This window comes from Camarhynchus parvulus, chromosome 6 (assembly GCF_901933205.1).
Source record: "Camarhynchus parvulus chromosome 6, STF_HiC, whole genome shotgun sequence".
Lineage (NCBI taxonomy): Eukaryota > Metazoa > Chordata > Aves > Passeriformes > Thraupidae > Camarhynchus > Camarhynchus parvulus.
Window position 1 is genome coordinate 11,693,781 of NC_044576.1, and position 20,826 is coordinate 11,714,606.

At 40.6% G+C, this 20,826-nt stretch overlaps 1 protein-coding gene across 9 annotated transcripts in view; it reads right to left on the bottom strand.

The window, feature by feature from the left end:
- Window positions 1-20,826, bottom strand: part of ZMIZ1 (zinc finger MIZ-type containing 1) — a 338,520-nt gene that overhangs the window by 32,336 nt on the left and 285,358 nt on the right. For all 9 annotated transcript variants that reach the window (XM_030951382.1, XM_030951384.1, XM_030951380.1 and 6 more), the window contains 3 exons: window positions 18,709-18,853; window positions 3,534-3,648; window positions 1,099-1,316 (listed from right to left, as the gene is read on the bottom strand). In XM_030951382.1, the coding sequence (XP_030807242.1) occupies window positions 1,099-1,316; window positions 3,534-3,648; window positions 18,709-18,853 (478 nt within the window). The remainder of the gene's footprint in view (window positions 1-1,098; window positions 1,317-3,533; window positions 3,649-18,708; window positions 18,854-20,826) is intronic.

The window sequence follows — 20,826 nt, forward strand, 5'->3', positions numbered from 1 at the left end:
AAATGCACAGGAGCAGGAACAGCAAACTTCCTCCAAGACAGCACGTCAATCTGCCTCAGTGGTGAATTATGGCAGGTGTTCGAGATACCATAAAAGCATTTCTCCCTGAACCTTAGCAGAAAGGCCAGGAGAGACCCAATGCAATCGACTCCACTGGATCCCACACTGTGTTCTGCAGCTCCTGCCCATCTCTTCTATTGATCTTGAGATAAACCAAGCTAAGCCAAACCACGCCTTTCCCACATCAAGTTAGCAAATATCTTTATAAATATGGGCCAATGTACTGTGTCCATTTTAGAGATGCTAATACAAAGCTGAAGAAACTTTTTGGCTTGTTCAAGGTCACTCAGTAGATCAGTGGCAGAGATGAAGGAAGAGATAAACTCTCTCTGAGTCCCAAGCTTATATTCTTCACACTAGACTGCCTATGCTGGCAGCAGCAGTCTCTTCTGCAGCCTTTGCACCATAAATAGTGGTTTCACTTAAGTGCCCCCACCATCCCTGTTTACAAAGTATAGACACAGAAAATCATCATGTAACTAATGCCAGGCTATTACTTTTGGATTATATGAGTAATGCAGCATTTACTTCCCCAAAATAAATACACAACACAACCATATTTTTTAACGAACATCTTCATTACCAATTCTTTTCAAATTCCTGCTGTGGAGTAAGTCTTTGGGCAGAAATATTCTGTTGCATAGCAGACTACTTTGCCCAGTACTCAAGCTTACTCCTCCATATGCATGTAGAAATTATACCATCAATACCTTTCACATCCTGGCCTTATTAAATGTTAATCATTCCTAAGCCTGTGGTCTGTTTAACAATCTCTCTTAATTAAAACTTTATTTTGGGGGTTTATTAGAGCTAATTGATTGACCTAAGCCATTTCCACTTACTGTGATGAATTTCTTTGCAGTTTGGGTAGCTGATTTCCAAAGCTATAAAAGCAGTGTGTGCTTCAGTTAACCAGCAAAAAATAGCTACTGAGACTTTATATAATTAAAATAAGCCCATGACACTTCTGCCAGGTCACTAAAACAAGCTTTATCAAGTATTTACATCCATTTTCCATCTCAGAGAAGTAAACCTTACCTGCCACCAAACCCTCCACTTCCAGGATAATTGGGTCTCCCATACATGCCCTGCTGTATGTATGGCTGAGTGGAGCCTGCCTTGGCTGAAAATTGCTGCTGCTGTCCAGCAAACTGAGGGGAATTGATTCCAGGGTTGCTGGTTGTCATCCCAGAAGCCATGGGATTTCCTGCTGGGTTCATAGGGTTGTTAGCATTTGCCATTGGATTTCCCAGCACCTGCAAGAAGGAACAGGAGAGTAAGGGGTTGTACCTTGAACTACTTCAAGCAAATTAAGTTGATTTGCTGCAGTTGTTAAATTAAAACATAACCACCTGTACTCTGAACTCTAATGAGCACAGACCTCATTGACTTCTAGGTGCACATTCCTGGTGATTTCTACTTTTTCCATTTCCAAACAAACAGGTGATTTTCAACTAGATGGAACCCAAATTAATATGCTTATTAAAAAGGTTTATGAGAAAGACCTGCTATAACCATGCTGTGGCCATTCATCTGACTAAAAGAAAGGACATAGCTTTTTTGGGGGGGCAGGGAGTGTGAGGGGGTGAGAGCTTTTTTGTTTAATTGGTTGGTTGGTTTGTTCAATGCAGGACTTTGAAGTAACTTGGAAGTAGTAAGTCCCACTGGCACAAAGCAAATGGTACTACAGATAGAAAAACTGTGAAAGAACATATTTCAGTAGTTTAACCTATTCTTGACTCCCTAAGCAGTGTACAAAAGTCTATTGATTGTTTTTATTGCCTCTTATAAAAGAGTCCTCTGTTCTCTGTATAAAAGGACTTGTTTTGCTTGTTGAAAGGATTTTTTTCCCCAAATCGCTATGATTTCCATGGAGATGTAAGTGTGGCTGTCCATGGATCACCTGCATAAGATTTCCTGAAAAGTCTCCTACTTGGGAAGAAACTCAGATTTTTGCAGAAGACTAACTCAACAGCTTCAGGCATTTGAAAGAAGGAATTGGTGAACCAAGCTCACTTCTTTCCCTTGAGGAGCACAAAGACTTATATGAAATCCTGACATTCATTTCAATCTGCTCTGAATAGTTATAACCAAGCTTCATGTTCCAGAGTCTCACACCACTCCTTTGCAGTGACCTTCAGAGTCACTGCATTTTCTTTCTTCATGCAAGAGATCTTTTCCTTCTATTGCACCTTCCTCTGAAGTACCATGAAGAGTTCAAGTAACATTACAGTACTCTTATGACAGACAAAACTCTGAGTATTTTTTATCTTTCCTTTTGCCTTTTTAAGTCTAAAAGAAACTATATTTTCATCTTCTGGCAAATATAGACCAATATGTTTACTCAGGTATTTCTCTCCAGATGGGATACCTTTTCTTTTAAGGTGTTAAAGAAATCAACAATAATAAAACATTTCATAGATCCTGTAACTGTTTCCTCTTCTTGTTTCATTGAAGAAAGATTTTACCATAACCAGTGCTTACATAACTGCTGTGTGAATATCTATATGACTTGGCCTCTGAGTAATTTCTTTTTCAAATGGCTCATTCCGCTACAATTTAATTTTTAATTTTCTTAGCAAAATTAAAATAACAAAAAAATCCCCAGAAAATTTTGTATGGGATCTAACACCACATGGTTGGAAAGAGGTAGAAAAGACAGGTTAGATTTATGTACCATTTGCACTCATTAAAGATGGTAATGTGTTTTTTGAGCTTTTCACCTATGGTGTAAGCAAAGGCCAGACTGTCTGCATGCTGAATTTGTACCACATCCCTGGGAGTGCACTATCACAAGTAATTGGTAACTTCTTCATAAAAGCTGCTTCTTTTTGTATAGTATAATTCAATATACAACACAGAAGAAAAAGAGAGTTAATAGTGGAGATAACCAAATGAAAAAAAATCCAGGAAGTATGGCTCTCACCTGGGAGCCAAGAGCCCATGCTTGTGCTCCAATGCATGTTGAAACATTTTTACAAAGCTAGACAGCACTAACAGGAGGGACTGGAAAGACCACAACCTAAAATTGGTAGTTAGCAACTCTCTGTGGGGTAGACTTGGTACTGAATTCCACCAGTCCACAAGTACAACACAACCCCAGGTAAAATCAACAACTATCATTTGGTGAATCAAGCTAAATTTTTTAGTAGAACACAATCAATCTGAATTCACAAGAGGTTTGGGAATACCCCAATCCCATGTTTTTAGTGTTGAAAGCTTGCAGTGTAAAGTATGAGGTAAATCCAAGCCTGACATTTGCATGCAGCCAAAGGAGTGACTGACTCAAGCTCTCGGACACCTCTTGTTCAATGCCACCAAAGAGGACATGACTGGGAAAATAATGCATCATATACAACACAGAGACAGACACTGCTATTGATTGCAAGAGGATTTTCCAAAATACCTTCCATTTTACAAATATTAGCAGAAATGCATATTTGGAGGGAAGGAGGCATAAAAATGAAGCTTACCTGGCTTTGAGAGGTGTTAGTCACACCCCATACTGTGGTGACCACTGACAAAGAGCCTGGAGGCTGGTTGGTATTTTGTTGCCAGGGAACAGAATCATAAGGGAAAGACCCATCACTGCAAAAACAAACATTCAGAAGGGTGAGATTTTTGAAGTTTAAACTGTGGCAAGTTGCTGGTGGTGACAAAGGAATGAATGTCTGACATTACCTTAACTCTCCACTCTTCCTCCACTATTAGCTCAGTATTCTCAGAGGCATGAAGTTTCTTTAACAGCAATGTGATTGTATCAAACCACATGGAATGAATGAATGAATTCCTTAGCTATATTGAAGCACAGGGCCTTTACCACAAAAAGGTCTGTTAGCAGTGAAAGTAAATTCAGGGGCAGAGTTTCAAACAAGGACACCAAGTTACTCAGAAGCATGCGTTTTTTTTTGCAATTCATCTCAAACTCTTCAACAATCACTGCGTCAGCTGTCTTATATCAATTCAATTAGATTTTGAGACAAGACTGCAGCTCCACTGTCTGCAGTGGGTCCTCAAATGGCCAGAAAAGCCTTTAAAGCAATAGTAGTTCAACATCATTTGGAAAAGTAAATTGAAATTCAGATAGTGTTCTCCCACACGATGGATAAGCTGCATGCCAAAAACGGTATTAGCTAATCAGCATTCTAGAAAATCAACTGCAGATATACAACACATCTTTCAGATAAATATGTGGATAAGAGGATTGGGTTTTTCCATTAGCTTTGTCCACAGATACAGCAAACATTTCTTACAGTTCTTTTCATACAAAAGCACTGGTGGTTTCAGAATGAGCCCAGGATAGGCATGCACTTAGCGTAATTAATGAAATGTCTTAAATCCAGTGAAAGTAACTATCAATCCTATGACCATAAAACATGTTCCACTTGAAATTTACTCATTCTTGTACTATAAACTTGTAAATTAGATTTCAATTTGCATATATATACATATACACTCAGGTGACCTTCCTCATCTAGATATATATATAAATACTATTTAACAGACACACATTGCTCTTTCATTTTCAAACACCATTGATTTGTGTTTTATATCAAGAACTGCATTTTTGTCTTGACTACCAGCTATCACCAAAAATTCTATCAAGGGCTAACTTGCCTAAAGAATCTCTACAGGCTCTACATGCACTCCATCAACGTGCTTCAAAGCCTGCTCACTCTCCCATGACCCCAGACAGCGCTCCAGCCTTGGACCACTCCTTCCTTTTGTGCTGTGAGCCAGAATCAAGGACTACCCCTGTGCTCATTCTTTAGCCTGTTCATAATGCCAGGTGTGAATCATTTAAGAACAGGAATTGCTCTGCACAAAGTGTGCATGTGTGTGATAAAAACTGCCTCTGTCCTGACTAACAAATAATGTAATAACAGCAGCAGCAACTGTGTAAATGAAGCAGTGAATACATATCACAAACAGCTAGGAAATTTCAAAGAAATTCCACAATTCCTCTGCCAGCACACCAGCAATGCATTAGAACATAACTGCAAATTTGAACTGACCTATTTACTTCAAATACCCATATTCAATCAAGGAATAAAATCACACAAAAATTTTAAATTAGAGAAAAGAATAATTTCCCCTAACAAATAATTAGAGAAAACTAATGGTAAACCATAATTCTCTGTAAGATGCCTGACATGTCGTGTTTATACTGACAGCATCCATATAAACTAGCGTGTGAAAAAGGGCATACTGAACACCTGGCAACCACTAAGTCCTGCTAGCCCGTGTTTCTTTAAAATATTTTCTCTCAAAATCTTGCCCCTCTCACTCAGAGGCTCAGACAATGGCTTCAGTGACTAATATTTGCAAGTGACGCAATGCAAGTCCCTCCACCAGCATGGAGACAAATGATGACTAACCCAGAATTTGTGACTGCTATTAAGATTTCCTCTTTTATCCTGCTCTGAATGATGCCTCCTACTTTACTTCCTTCTCTGACTGTTTCTGATGATGTCTGCTCTGTGATTTGTTTGGATATTTATGGCTCATATGAGTGTTCATGCACTTCAGTGACTACAAAGAAGCCCTCTCCATGACATAAGCAGTGAAAGGACTCACTGCAGACATTCCTCTCTATTCCCCACTGATGTGCTGTGGACAGGTAATAAAACCTAAGGAGCAAGGCAAATATTTTGCAAGTGTATGAGTAAATAAGAAGGGTAATGACAGGCAGGAATCAAACCACAGAGTCACTAAATATTCTTCTAATGCAAATATGCCATACAGTTTGTCAACACAGTCCAACTTAGAGCAAGCAATGCTTCAGCCTGGTGTTAAGAAGTTATAATTATTACTTCACTTTCTTTGCCTCCTAAGCATGTTCTTCTTATCCATTCCTCTCCTTTACACTATGCAGAAGGGATTTCATATATCATTCCTCCGTAGTTTTCAGTGGTTAATCATTTGTTCAGTGGAAGGCCATACTGGGTTCTCAAACATGATATAATCACTTAATCCCAATTATAAATACTGAGTAAATCACTCAATTTTTACTACATTACAGTTAAAATGGGTGACACCTCAAGAAATTGTATTGTTGACAAATAATAAAGCCTCCAGCACCACACAAAAAAGCCAGAAAAAGAGACCAGCTATAGATTTGTTGAGAAATATTCATTGTGCGCATTGAACCACGTGACTACCACATTATCCAACACAGGACCTAGTGTAAAATCTCAAACATTACTAATCACAAAAAATATACAACACTGAAATAGTGACAGATGTGCCTCACAGAACATGAACTTAAATAGCCTAATACCCACTCACTGTCCTAAACCTCATCCCTCAAGTTTCACCTCAGTCACCCCACGAGAAATCCAAGGCAATCTCATGGTTTGCATTCCCCAGCATTTAGCCTGGCCCATCACCAATTACATGCATGTCAGAGTACAACTTTTGCCACACTGAATACAATACCCACCCTTTCTCCATCACATGAAGACTTCCTTGGTTTCAAGTAGTAAGAGATCCTGAAACTCGTGCCACTCAACTAGAGGATTACTTGTCCCTCCACCTCTGCTCTTTCAACTTCCATTTCTGTCCTTAAAACTACCCAAAGGAATATTCCCACCATCAAAGGAAAATCCATGTAAGTACCGTAATGAAACGTGACCAATCCAATTCTCATTTGCAAAGAGCAGTGCTTTTCCCCTGTTATTACACAGAGCTGTGAATTATCCTGAAAGCCCTTTCTTTAAACTTGAAAATGGCAGCCAATAAAGAAAGAAGCTTCAACCTCTTCAGCCAAAGCGAAATGCTGCCCATGACATTGTTCCTGTTGAACTGTACAAGGGTAATTAAGTCTCTCACTGCACCCTGGAGGGCAGTGAGTCAGTTTGGACTCGGCTGCAGCCCACTAAAAGAGTATTGACTAAATTTACTATAGTGCTAATGAACCTATACATACTACTGGTCAGCATTAAAGGCCAAACAGCAGAGGAAGGCACAGAGCAAAGAGGAAGAGAGGGAGGAAAATTACTTCTCAAAGTAATGTTTCGCTACTCTGAGCTAGCAAAACTGCTATCAAGCAATGAGGAAGGATTTCTTAGCTACTGGCAGATGTACTGAACCCACCAGTAATATAACACTCATGTGGAAGAAGTACACTGGTAGTTAAGTCTAAAAACCTTCTCTTAATCCCAGTACTAGGCAGATAGCCAGTCTCAAGGAAAAGTTACAGACTTCATGTCAGACAGAGACTGATAGATAATTCTAATAAAAGTTGCTTAATAACAAGTGACCTTTGTAGAATAAATTAATACAAGTGAATTGCTGTAATTTATACATGATTTGTGGCATTATTTGCTGTGTTTTAAATATGTTTATGTTGTCACTAGAGCAATTGTATATGTATCTGATACTCTGTTTACATGTCTTCATTCCTTGAGGAAGGAAAGATTCAGATGGTTTAGTGAAGCATCCCTAGAGCATTGGCACTTTACATATTGTGGAAGACAGTGAAAACTGGAATTACACATTCCTGGTGATTTTCCACATCACTTGTTGAGAGGGCCAGGTGTCTAAAATACTACCTTCATAAAGCATCTACCTCTGTTTCAAACACTGTAAATCTGCGAACTACTGCACCAGATGCTGACTTTCCAAAAAAAGCCTTTTCAGTCCAACCACTGACAATCAAGTTTCCCACAACTGGGCCTCCAATGGCTACTCTCTGTTGCTTACCCTCAAGCCAGCTTTGCAGTTTTGCAGGGGTGTCTACCATCTCTGAAGCACAGTCATCCCACCTGAAGGGCAGCTGACACACACAGAACTCACACCTTTAAATCTACCAACTCTATCCTAACTTTCCCAGTTGACACCAAGATGAGTAGGTAATTGCCACTGGAACACTGACTGTCATGTCTTCCACATCATCTTTTCTCACCCATGGACACCTTGAGAGGAGAGCATCTCATGACAAGGTGTCAGGTCTCAGAGGACAACAGAGGCCAAACATGTCTTTGCACTAACACATGGCCAAAAATCAGAACAGGCAAAATAGAATCCAAAACTGGGGCTACTGATCTGCTCCTGCCTGATGGCACCTCTCTGTGTCTGCACCTTGCTCTGTCTCTGGGCAGATGTGTGCTCAGCACCCCCTGCCTGTATTCTTGGTTGGAGCCTCTAGGTGACACTACTTTAATACAAACAAAACCATAATTTCCAAACAAGCTCCTTGCTCCCCTCTTTCTGCCCTACAACCTGATGCATCTGCAGTGGAAAAATATCAGAAATCCCACAATCAGAACAGGCAAGAAAGCCCCAGATAACTGAAGCACCAAGACGTGAGTTTCATGTCTGGGTTGCCTCACAAGTTAGCCAGTTCAACTTCTTTCATTCAGGTTTAGTTTTTGTTTTATTTGGATTTCTTGAGAGAACACCACTCGTGTAGCTTTATTGATTAATATGGATTCAGTTTGCAAGCCTTCTTGATTAGGGCACCAACATGAAATTTGGTGCCCTAATCAACCTAACACTAGGAATTAGGAAAAAAGATTGGGAAAAAAAGTAGCTTAAGTCCTTTCTGGAGCATTTTAGTATTTCATACTAAAAAGGCAGTTCAAATTCAGTATTTGCACTGCACCATGCAAACTTCAGTATGACTCAATAAACTAGGAACCCCTGACAACTTATTCAGAAATTACAGATCAAATGTATTTTTTTTTCTTTTGGTCAAAGTTCCACTGGAAATATCCCTGGCCTTGAGTATTAATTCAAGAAAACCCCACTGCGACAAGTGAAACCCAGAATTTGATTTCACTTACTGCCAATCAAAAACATTTTGAAGATCTGCTTTTATTTTCTTTGTGAAAACCACTAGATATTTAGAAGGAAATTGACTTGTCATTTTTCATTGAGATTCTTTTCCAAAGACACAAAGCCAGCACCTCCCCACCTGAGATACATGCGCCATCTTCATGCACCTACAGTGCTTAGCCAATGTGTTTCAACTTGAACACCTAAGATTAGTTTATAGTCCAGGTGACAGTTACTATAAACACATCACTATTCAAAAACACAAATTGCAAAATTTAATCAAGTTATCCCCTGACCTTTTGTGCTGTGTTTTCCATAAGCTCTGTAAACCACTCTATGCAATTTGTTGTCTGTTCACACAGAGGAGCATGGCAGAGCCAGGAGACACCAATGTGGAAAAACATGAAGACCACTCACAGTCAGCAAGGATATATGATGACACATTGTAAAGGAACCACAGAGTAAATACCTCTGTACATCACACATGGTGTACAAAACCAAACTAAAAGCGGATGTTGTGTGCAGGTACCATAAACTTTTTACTCAACATGAGGAAAGCAAGAGGGTGGTGTAGCCAGTCTGTATACTAAAAACTGACTTCAGATGGCTAGCAAGAACTAGCTTTTGATTGATGCCCTCTATGTGATTCACACCTTCCTGAAATACATTCCTCTACTTTGCATTATTATCTGAAGATGTTTAAATTGTATTGGCATAAATCATGGCACCATCCTGCATTTCACTAAGCAAACACCTACAACACAATCCCATCCAAATCACTGGGTGTTTTTATGTAATGTTAAAATGACAAAAGCCAATTTGGAAGTACTCTACAAGACTTTATTTCCCTCTACTTCTTAATGATGTGACTACAAACATCAAGATTTTACAAAGAAAATACACAGTTCCAAAAAATATCCCATCATGATTTCTCAAGTCTGTTGATTCCCTCCACTCTTTCCAACTAGAGTATGTTCTCTAACTCTTTGCAAAGCTTTGAATCTCCCAACTCCAAATGCACAGTAGATCCATACCTAGTCCTTGCCTAAGAAAGAATTACCTCAAATGTTGTTTCAGTACTGGATGTTGCCTGTACCATGAAAAGGAAGACTGAAAGCGGTTAGAAATTTCATAGTTCACTGTAAAAAGAAGGAGGCTGGTTTCTGGCAAACTGTATGCAAACACAGAAGCACTCTGAACCCCTTCTAGCTGAGCAGATGCAGGCGAAGCAGTCAAAAGGTGAAGGCAACAAGCCATTTATCAGCTCAGTGGTTTGGATGGCACCTGCTGCTGCAGGTGGTTATCACCCCCTGCCTCTGCTCTTTTAAATATCCACACACATATTGATAATAACCATTCATGCAGCCACACACATATGCACAATACAGGCATTTGCCGTTTGCGTGGAGACTGAGACAGCAAAATCGAGCTGGCAGTTCAGCAGGTGATACAAAGTACCTCTGGAAGCTGAAAGCCCTTAACTTTTTCTTTATATTTGTGACAAGGCCTGTGAGGCCTGCATGACTTATGACTGCACAAGGCGGGAATGCTGCCTTCCATTTCACACTGGGTTGCTACAGATCGGGCTGTGACACACTCGCTGCTGTGCTTCCTTACTCTACACTCAGTGTCATCACTTAGAGTCATGCCTGCAAGTCTCATGCTGCTCAGCAAGTTACTGCATCTAACTCCTGAAATTAGAAAAATGCATTAGGCCAAATAATTAGATTAATCTTTAAGTTTTTGAACCTGCACAAAACCACACTTCCCCTGCATGCACACACAGTCCTGCTTCACTACAGATTTCATATATGTCCACGCACGTGTGTGTGCACATGCAAAGATACAGAGATAATGCCACTTATTTTTGTCCATGTGGAATAAACGATCACAGCTATGCAGGTAAGAAACAAAAATGCTACTGAGACCCACTCCTGCCTCTAAGAAGCAGAAGGGGTTACATTGTCTGACATGGGGACTACAGCATCCATCTGATAAAAGGAAAAAAGATTAAACCATCACACCCAGCTCTATTGTCACACAAGTAGACCATGCAATGCATTACTACAGCCCAGATTACAGTTAAAAAATCCACCGGTAACAGCCCTGCTATTAACATGCCACCTGTTACCTTTTACAAAATGCTGAAATTATCTTATGATCGTTTTCAGCTTGACAAATGCAGTTTAATCTTTATTGCATCTCACAGCACAGACCTGCTTCATCCATGTCTTATTTATCTCACGTGTGTCGGAATGCAACCCCGAGCCCTCAGTCCCCCCCTGCCACCAGGCATTCCTTCTGCTCTGCTTTATCAATATACCTGGGTTTCCATATCCGACTGCTCCTTTACAATAAAAAACACACCCACCCAGTATTCTACCATTGCCTGTTGCCTTGGTAATCCAAATGCCTGGGTACTCGCTGATTATCGGCGAATGAGACTCGCATTGTTCACACCGCAGCGCGTCTGCTATGTTAATGTGAGATAATGGCAGCCAGAAGACTCCTTTTGTTCCCAGCTTTGCTGTTTATTCATAGTGCCTGGAGGTCAGCGACTGCTACAACAACCGGGGAAGGAACCGCTGAGAGCGTGAGCAGATTCCACTTGTGCTTTTGCCTCTGAGACAGGGGGAAACACGAGCAGCCCCGCACAGCGAGAAGGGCACCGGGAGCTCTGCAGTCTGACTCACGCAAGGTGTAGCAGGCGGCTCGGAGGAAGATGTGATGGACTTGCACTTCCGAGATTTTAGATGAAGCTGATTTACGCTCCCCGACAACAGAAAAAAACCGCTTTCTTCGAGAGGCACGGCGGGAAGGGAGGGAGAGAGGGAGGAGGGGGCAGCACGGCACCGCCGCAACTCACGGGGAGCGAGGCGGGCTGGGGGCTCGGGGCTGCCCGGGAAGCAGGGACAGCCCTGCCGAGCCCTGAGGGCAGCGGCCGGGCCAGGACCGGCACCGGCACCGGGCCGGGGGGAGCGCCCGGAGCGCGGCGGGCGGGGACGGAGCGGCCGGGCCGGGCAGGGCAGGGGCTGCCCGGGCAAGTGACCTGGCCGGGGAGGGACAGCGCAGGGACAGGTCTGAGAAGCGTCTCCCCGAGCCGTGTCCGCGCTCTGCCCGCCTGTCAGGGTAGTTTGGAAACGCTGTTGGTGACACAGGGACACGGGCAAACAAACAGTCACATCGCATCTCCCCTGACGCGTTAAGTGGGAGCTGAGAGCACGAACAGGCTGTGGTACCCTCCCCGCATTCCCAGCTCGGTGGAGACGAGGACATTGAAGACGGTGCCCGGCTGGTGCGCTGCTCCCCAGCCCCGGAACAGCCCTTTCATGGCAAGAGAGCACCTAGTCCTGCTAAAGGCACTGCCAGTATCTAATTAATGTCACCGACCCATCTGCCCAGGTTGCTGATGCGCTCTGTCTGCCGAGCAGGCTTTGTTGTCATATCTAGTGAAAACCAGCCAGAAGTGTCTTAGCTCGAATTGCTAACCCTTTTTTTTTTTTTTTGAGAAACCATTAGAAAAGCCCTCCACCACTGCAAATAGTAATGACGATTTCCTTTTCTTCTCACTGCGATTCTGAGAGATTTGAGAATCCAAGTGTACGGGAGTAGCAGGAATACAACAATTGACAAAACTGAGCACCGGGAATTCACTCCTTTTGTAATCTATTTACAGAGGAAATCCTGTGGAGGGTGACATTTTCATGTAAGTGAATGAATAACAGATACGTGTAAAGAAAAGGCATCAAGAAACATATCAAGCCTTAGACAAAATATACGTCTGCGATCCTGCTGCCAAATTATCCAAAAATACCCCCAAATCGTTTAAAAAGACAAGGTATTTGCCGTAATGTATGTCAGTAATTGTTACGTGCCAGACTGTGAGCTCACTCCCTGCTTAGGAGCCATGTCACCTCCTGGCAGGCAGGCTGGAGCGCGATGCTCACAGCGCGGGTACCCAGAGAACAGAACTCGCGCTGAGCTCCCTGTGCGAGCCACGGGCTGGCCCTCCCCGGCCCTTCTGTGCCTGCAAAGCACTGCTACACCTCTCAGGTGGGCCTGATGCTGGGCAGGTTGAAGGGCACTGACTTGGTTCTGATGTTCCCTATCCAAAGGCGTTCAATCCAGTTAAGACTCCCAATGATTTCAATTAGTTTTGCAACAAAGGGCTAGGCAAAGTATAGCTTTCAGTGTCACCACATGCTTAATTGTGCTGACAGTCAAAATGGTTAAAAACCAGGGGTGCTGCCACAGTTAAATGATTTTTAACACTACTGCCACCAGAAATCAGTTGGTTTCACTAAGAACAAGTGACAGAAGGTACCTTTCCAATATGCTTGAAGAGGAAAATCATGTACCCTCAGCTCATATCACCGGCTTTTGAGAGCAGACCTCGTGCAAAGAGCCATGATACCCCTGTGATAATCACTAAACAGAAATCACAATTGACCAGACATTTTCAGGAATTAGGTGTTCAATATGGCCCAAACATGAGAATGATACCTGTCTATTCAAAGCTGTTGCCATATTTTAAAAATTAACATAGCCAGCACAAAGCCTAAGAAGATCAGATTTTGCCTCAGTCAGCAGACAGACCTTAAATAATATTTGCCTAGTGTTTACTTTTAAAAATATCAGCTGGCATTTTATAATTTAAAAAAATCACAAACTAACACCATAAGACTACAACATCTACAGGAAAAATACAGGGTATACAGCCATTTATATGTTCTTATCAGAAAAAATCCCACAAAATTATAGTAGTCCTGCTACATACAAGTTTTATTATAACAGCACTCACTTTGACTCATCAATCAATAGAGAAGACCTGTTTTCACATCTGTACAAGGTGCTGTATACACAAGAAAAGATGATCCTTATCCTATACCTTTTACCAAGAACACATATTTGAAACCAAGTTACCCGTTACGGTTTCCTGTTACCACAAGAACTGACCACAAACTTATCTAAAATGAAATGCAGATTTCTCACATGAAAATATTCAATATTTAATTATTAACAGCTAATGGTTACACTTATCAGTTTTCAAGGAGAAGGTACTCATAATTTTCTTTTAGCTTCAACAGGCTCAAGGTTTTCTTCCACCTCCTCCCCATTAAGTTTACGTGTTAAAATTAGTATCAGTAGTTTCACTTAGAGGATGAGATGGACAACTCTTGGGACAATACTTTGGAGCAATTAGTAATTAGTTTTATCTTTGCAATGCTTGGTGCATAAGCAGACTATTCTGAAGAAATTTTCTGGGTTTTCTTCTTTAAGGAGTGACTCTTCTACAGAAAGATTTCTTGATTCTGAATTCTTCCCTATTCTCTCCTGATGGTAAATAGTAACATTTCTTGACAGAAAGGAAACTGGAAAAAACAGCAAAGCTACTTTTGCAGAATCAGAAGTAATATACGTTTCCTTACTGGTTATATTCTTTTATATTAGGATTTACCATCTGTTCAGTCCCTAATTATATTTATTTCACAACTCCACAACCAGAAAGATGAAAAGGCTTTGAAACAATTTTATCTTTTACCTCAAGAGTTATGACTTCTCTTGCAAAGTTTGTCCCTGCAGGCCAGAACCACATGACATAATGGAGCAATCCCTACTTCTAACTGATGTATCAAACACACACAACGTGCCTGTTTTCATACAAGTGTGCATGTGCTGCACCTGACCTCACCCAGTCGTTTTTGAAGTGACTATCACTGTTGGTCAAAACAGCCTATGATGCAAAATTGAAAAGTTAGCAGCCTTTACAGAACTTCTGACATTGTTTGTACTAGTATGTTATAACCAGTTCACTCCTGATTGTTAACAATGCAAGAGCCAGTCCTTACCACTCAATAAAAACTTAGACAGATTTACCATTCTTCTCCAAGAGCTCCTATGAAAGTTTGAAAGTTCATCTCTTAGTCAAGTTTAAATTGGAAGAAAAAAAAGGACAAAACAAGCATTAAAAACAATCATTCTTTTAAAGCAAGTCTAGCCACTAAAAGGTATTTATGATTGCTTGAACATAAAACATTAATGGTAATAAATAACACATCTACTGTATGATTGAATTAATGCTTCATTTCATCTACCATTCAATTTTCTCTGAACGTTTGGCACTAAGTAATTTGTGATAAAAACAACATTATCTTCATATATTTCATCAAGCACGACTGCCCTGTAGAGGCATTACCAGCCTTTGGTCACTAACTGTGAGACAGCTGGCAATTAATGCATAAGACCAAAATTTGGAGCGAGAGTGAAGACAGTAAGAACCCTACAGATGCTCATGGCAACACACTAAACTGCAACTAACAGCTGTCTATTTCTAGGTGGTTTTGTTGACAAATAAGTTTTATTACAAGCTGTGCAAGAAATGAGAAGCCCCCCAGAGCTTGCCTGAGTCAGACTGACATGAAAATGAACCAGGGTGCAATTCCTCCTGGGATTAATTGGAACTGTACCCATTTCAACCAAGATTCAATTTGATACACATGTAGAGGTCCACCACTTAATGTAATGAAGTGTTATGCAGGAACTTTATCAAAGCATTGGAAGGTGTATAATGACAATAATTTGTACTTATATAACAGCATTTGCCAAAGACCTTATATTTATTCAAAAATCAGCCACCTTGAGTAGTATCTGTTATTACAGACAGTTTATCAGGTTGGAAAACTACAACACAAATAATTACCCTGCAAGCTAGAAAGCATGTAATTTCACTTCTGTGCAGAAGGGCTAGCCCGAAGACTAACAGCTCTCCCTAAGTTCCCTATAAATCCGCTAAGTTGGACTTTAATTAGAAGTTACACAGGATTAAGGAGGTGGGTAGGTCCTACATTGGTCCTTCAATACAGGAGTAAAGTTAACTCACATGAAGCAATAAAAAGGTCTAAGGCAAAAATAAAATCTCACACTCAAGTTTGAGCTGACTATTAGACTGCAAAGACATAAGAAACCCCTAAGATTGGGAGGTTCTTTTTGACAGCCCAGTGGTCATTCTGTTCACAAAGCATAAGAGCTTTCAATTCAGCCAACTGGCCTACATTAGACAGTAGGTATTTAGCTGAATTTTTTTCTATATGCAACACTTGATCATTCTGTTAATGAAAAACTAAATTTAGAAAGAAATTACCGATAGAGTCCCTACTCTGAAAGCATTTGTTGCATGTGTGCACATCCTCACATGGCTTACATTCTGCTCTCTGTAAGTGCATTTAACCAACAGTAACACTAGGAAAGCCCTCCTTGATCAGTCTACTTCAGTTTTCTCTCATAGCTCAATTAACTTTTAAAAATCAAAGATTGTCCTTAAAAACAGGCCAGACCTGAATTACTTCTAGTGTAAGTGCCCATAGTTTATTAAATATGAATCCTTAGATTCAGGTTCTTGTGATACATTATTGAGTCACAATTTATTTTAAATAGCTGAGCCCTGTTTCAACTTTGAGACTAAGCAGCTGTGTTTCTGTAGTGCCTGCTACATCAGGATTCTAGTCCCCTGACTAGAGTTCTGGGTAATTTTGTTGCTAGTAAAAGCAACAGCAGAAAAAGCTGTGTGTGGAGTACTCAAGATCGTCTGACGACAGGGAAGGATTTAATTGTGGGTCTAATGATAATCAGCAGCTCACATATATCTACATTGCCTTTGCTAAGTAAGGTTCTTGCATATGCTCTTGGTTGTTCTAATTTAATATCTAGCTCTTTTACAAAATTTGAAGTAGCTGGCTACGTTAATTGTTTCAGGAAATACAAAGCATGCTTTTTTTTTTGTTTGTATTAACAGAAAAATCTTGTGGATTAGAGATAAGATACTGTGAACTTTTATACTAAGCTTTTGACCCAATTGTAATCTAATGCAAATACAAATGGTGCTTCATCAACAGCTTCATCACTGATTGTAGTTAATACTGTACTTAATGGCTTTTCATCTTTTGTTTAATTAAAACAAATAGAAAACTCAATTCTTCACACCATACTTCACTTCTGTCTTATAGACTGATTACAAAACATACATGAAAATAAACAGTTCCAGGTGGAAAAAGAAGTTGGAGAGCCACAGGATGTCTCATTCTAATGTACCACCTGAGTGATTTTGAGCAGTTACAGTTAAATTACAGACAACAGCACACACCAAAGCAGTGATGCAAACATTCCAAATCCCAAAGTGGCTGCTGCAGTTATTGTATATAAGAAGTGATGCCAGAGAAATTCCATTTCTAGAGGGGCATCTCATAGGTAAAGAGGAGTAATTTAGAAATTACTCCCAGTCTCTTCCCCAGTAGGGCAATTCAAGGGCAATACTCGAGAGAAATATGCAGGAACTGCCTAACACTGATCAGGCTGCTCTGCTATAGGCAGGATATTGGATGACTGGGTACTGCTGGAAATGCTGGTATTTAGGTTTAGTAGAAGAAAGTATTTCTTTTTTGACATGTGACAGTTTCAGTGGAAAATTGCCGCGAAAGAAGTGAGTTGTGCCTATCTTATCTATTATCTAGTAATGTAGCACACAGCCCCTGTGAGATAGTCTTACTTTATAGACTCTAGAGGAACAGAGGCTAAAAGGTCAAATGAGAATCAGGCATCTAAAAACTACAAAACTACACCTAAGAGAGCACATATACTGCACCACACTCTCTGCAGACTAGCCACTAATTTCACTTTGTCTTCTGAAAAGCTTCTCCCAAGTGTAAAATTATTTTAAAATATTACGTTTTCTTTGGTTTTTTTGGTTTTTTTTTGTTAAATGCATTTACAATCAGTCATTTCATAAGCAACTAAAAAAGAGGAAATCTAGGTACTCTGAAAAGCCAGTGATTATATATTAATTATACTTCAAAAAAAGGACTTCATTTATTCTCAAGGGCTGAAATAAAAGGCATAGTTATTGCATGGGTTTCCCATAAATGCAGCAAAAATAATGAAAAACTATCCAACCCCAAACCCCAAAAACTGTTTTCAGACAAATCTGCATATGCAAATGCACTGGTACAAAGATGTCCCTAAGCTCCACTCTAACACAAAAGTTCAAGTTAGTTAGGCTATCACAAAACTTAGGTACAAGGAATTTAGACTCATTAAATTCTCATAGTCCTTTACTAACAAAAAAACTACATAAAACAAATTAATACTATTCGTGATTTCTTTGATGTGATGCTGAGGTAAAGAAAGCCTTCAAAAAAAAAACTCCCAGAAACATAAAGCACTGAATGGATGCTCAATCCTGTCTACACTTGATTTCCAGCTTTTGCTTTGACCTAGGTTGTGCAGACAAGAATTACAAATAGTGATCCTCTACAGAATTTGGTAATCAAAGGCTTCACATCATCTTCTTTCAGTGTCCTTTAACATCCATGTTTTCTCTAAATTAACACAAGTGCTGTCTGATCCTCATCTGATACAAGACTGTACAGGACATCCTCTGATCTATGGCTACACCCACAGTACAATTGTTCTGCGTGCAATACATTTCCAATGATGATTAAAACACAGAACATTGGTGAAATGTTTTCAACATCAAAAAAAGCCAATTGTATTTGAATAAACATCAGGCAAGTGTCTGATGAGACACATGAGGTACAAGTTTATCTCTAGGGCATGACTTGAAGCTTGAAAGCACACCCACTTGATCTGAGTACAAATTTGAAGACAGAGGTGTCACGTCACCATGCACAGGGCAAAGAGAAAATCTGAGTTTCTTTAGTGCTTGCTGTAATTACAGATACCCTGTTGTCCCTAGTGCTGAGCGGTGCATGGAACAGTGTCGCTCCCCCCAACAGTGGTACCAAGCATTTCAAGGAGCAGATCTGTCTCACAACGCGCTGTCCAGCCTGCAGTGCTGTGGGCTGGGCCCACACTCACCTGTGAGAGAGGGTGGGTTTCATGGAGCTCATAGAGTTCATGGGGGGTTGCATGGGGAGCTTCCCGGGAGGGTCGTTCTGCCGGCTTTTCTGGTGGCGAAGCAGCAAGAGCCGTCCCAGCTCCTCACACCACGATGAAAGCAGTGCTGTGCAAACAGAACAAATGGCAGTGAGCACACATCTGAGGAACCAGCACAGCCCCCTGCAGGTGCAAGCCACTGTAACAGGAGTCACGACCTAGACAAACACCATGAGTGCAAAGCTTGGCCATGAACCACCGCTTACACTTTTATCCTATCAAACTGAGTCTCTAATTGCCATACACTATCATTAGAACATTTTTACTCAAGTTACAAACCTTCTGCATAGCCCAGGAGGCACAAGAGAACTTGTCTGAGTAGCACAGAGATGAAGAATGGATAAAGTGAAAGGACATGGGATAGCTGTTATAAGTGAAGTAAGATGCAGACTAATCCATTTCACACTAACAGAAATATAACAAAAACATAGAGAAGACATCATTTACAGAGGGGAGCAAAGAAAAAAGATCTCTTCTGTTCAGCTGGTTTTTTTTATAAGATTAATTGGAGAGAAACCCATGTGCACAAATTAATTTCCAAAACTGCTATGAGCTACCAGTCTTGAATAGATAAACAGGAGAATGATGTATGGATACAAAGTTAGGCACTTAAATCTATATCTGACCCAGCACAACCCCTAAATGTGTATTTCCATTATGTGCCTAATCTTGTAGTCAATGAGGGTAATTCTGTGCTTACAGGAAAATCACGCTTATGAACTATGAAGATACAGAGATTCTTTAGAGGGAAGAAGAGCTTGCAACTCCTTCTAAAGACATGAAAGGGGTCATTATTCCTGAAAATGTGGCCTCTCCCTTATGCGCCCACACTCAGGAAAGACCAGGCCCTGCTATAGAAACCACCTACTCTGCAGTAAGCAGAGCTCCAGAAAGTGACCGCACTGCTGTGATGAGTGCACCCAGCCAAGACACCCCACCAAAGCCTCCAGCAACATCCACCCGAGCCTTAAAGCTGCCTCTTTAGTTCCAACATCAGAAGTAGCTCTGGTAAAAAGTCAGCCAGGTATGAGAACACAGTGAGGAGTTTAACTGGAACAAAGTGCAGACTAATTGAAAAATCCTGTAGTGGAAAGAAATCAACTTTTCAAGTGGAAGTGCTTGGGCTTTTTTCTTCTTTAAAGGATGCTTTACAAAACCCTCAGAACAAAAAAAAATGCTTCATGTTTAATTTTTAACTAAGTGCCTTCCTGAGGTGTTGCAGACTGAACACAAATCAACAGATTATATGGATGGGTGAGCATCAGAAGACTACTGAAAACCCAAGCTGCCATAGCAGTTTAGGGTAGTAACAAACTCTAGATGTAATTTCAGGCTTGCTCATTTACAAGAGACAAGTGCAGAATCCTCTAAAATTGAGGCTCCTGTTTTCATGTCTTAATTTTCTAATGGCTGTCTTTTCACCAAATAACAATCATAAGCAGTAGCTAACTATCATTTCAGGGTACACCATCTTCTTTTCTCAGCAGCTACTCACATGCACTGTTAACACAGAACAAATTCCAAGAGACTAACTGTAAAGTCATATTTGTGGGGCAGAAAAAAAGAACCTGCTTTACCAAAACCACACACAAGTATGTTTTTTCAGTACAAGAAACAACAGGATTTTCTTAAGTTAAATGGCCACACAAGAAAAATACTTATTGCCTGGACCATTGCTGTGAATTAATCACACATTAGCACAAAGAAGGGGTAGTAATTTTATTGCATTTGGACAAAGAAGAGGCAGCAATTTTATTGCATTTATCAAGCAGAAGGTCAAGAGAGGTGTTTAGGGAGGCATTTTAGAGCTCTGCTGTGACAAAAGGGGGCCATCGTTTCTTTATGTAACTAAATATGGTCACTGGGAAACTGTCAGCCTCACACGGAGCCTACAAAAAGCATTCCCTCCAGCTCTGTGAAATGTTCCAGCAACGAGTGTCAGTCTAAGCTGCTTCTCTATTAGCCAAGGAATCTGTCAACAAGCATTTGATCAAATTATACTCACCTTTTATCCCTGGCATATCATTACTAATGTGCCAG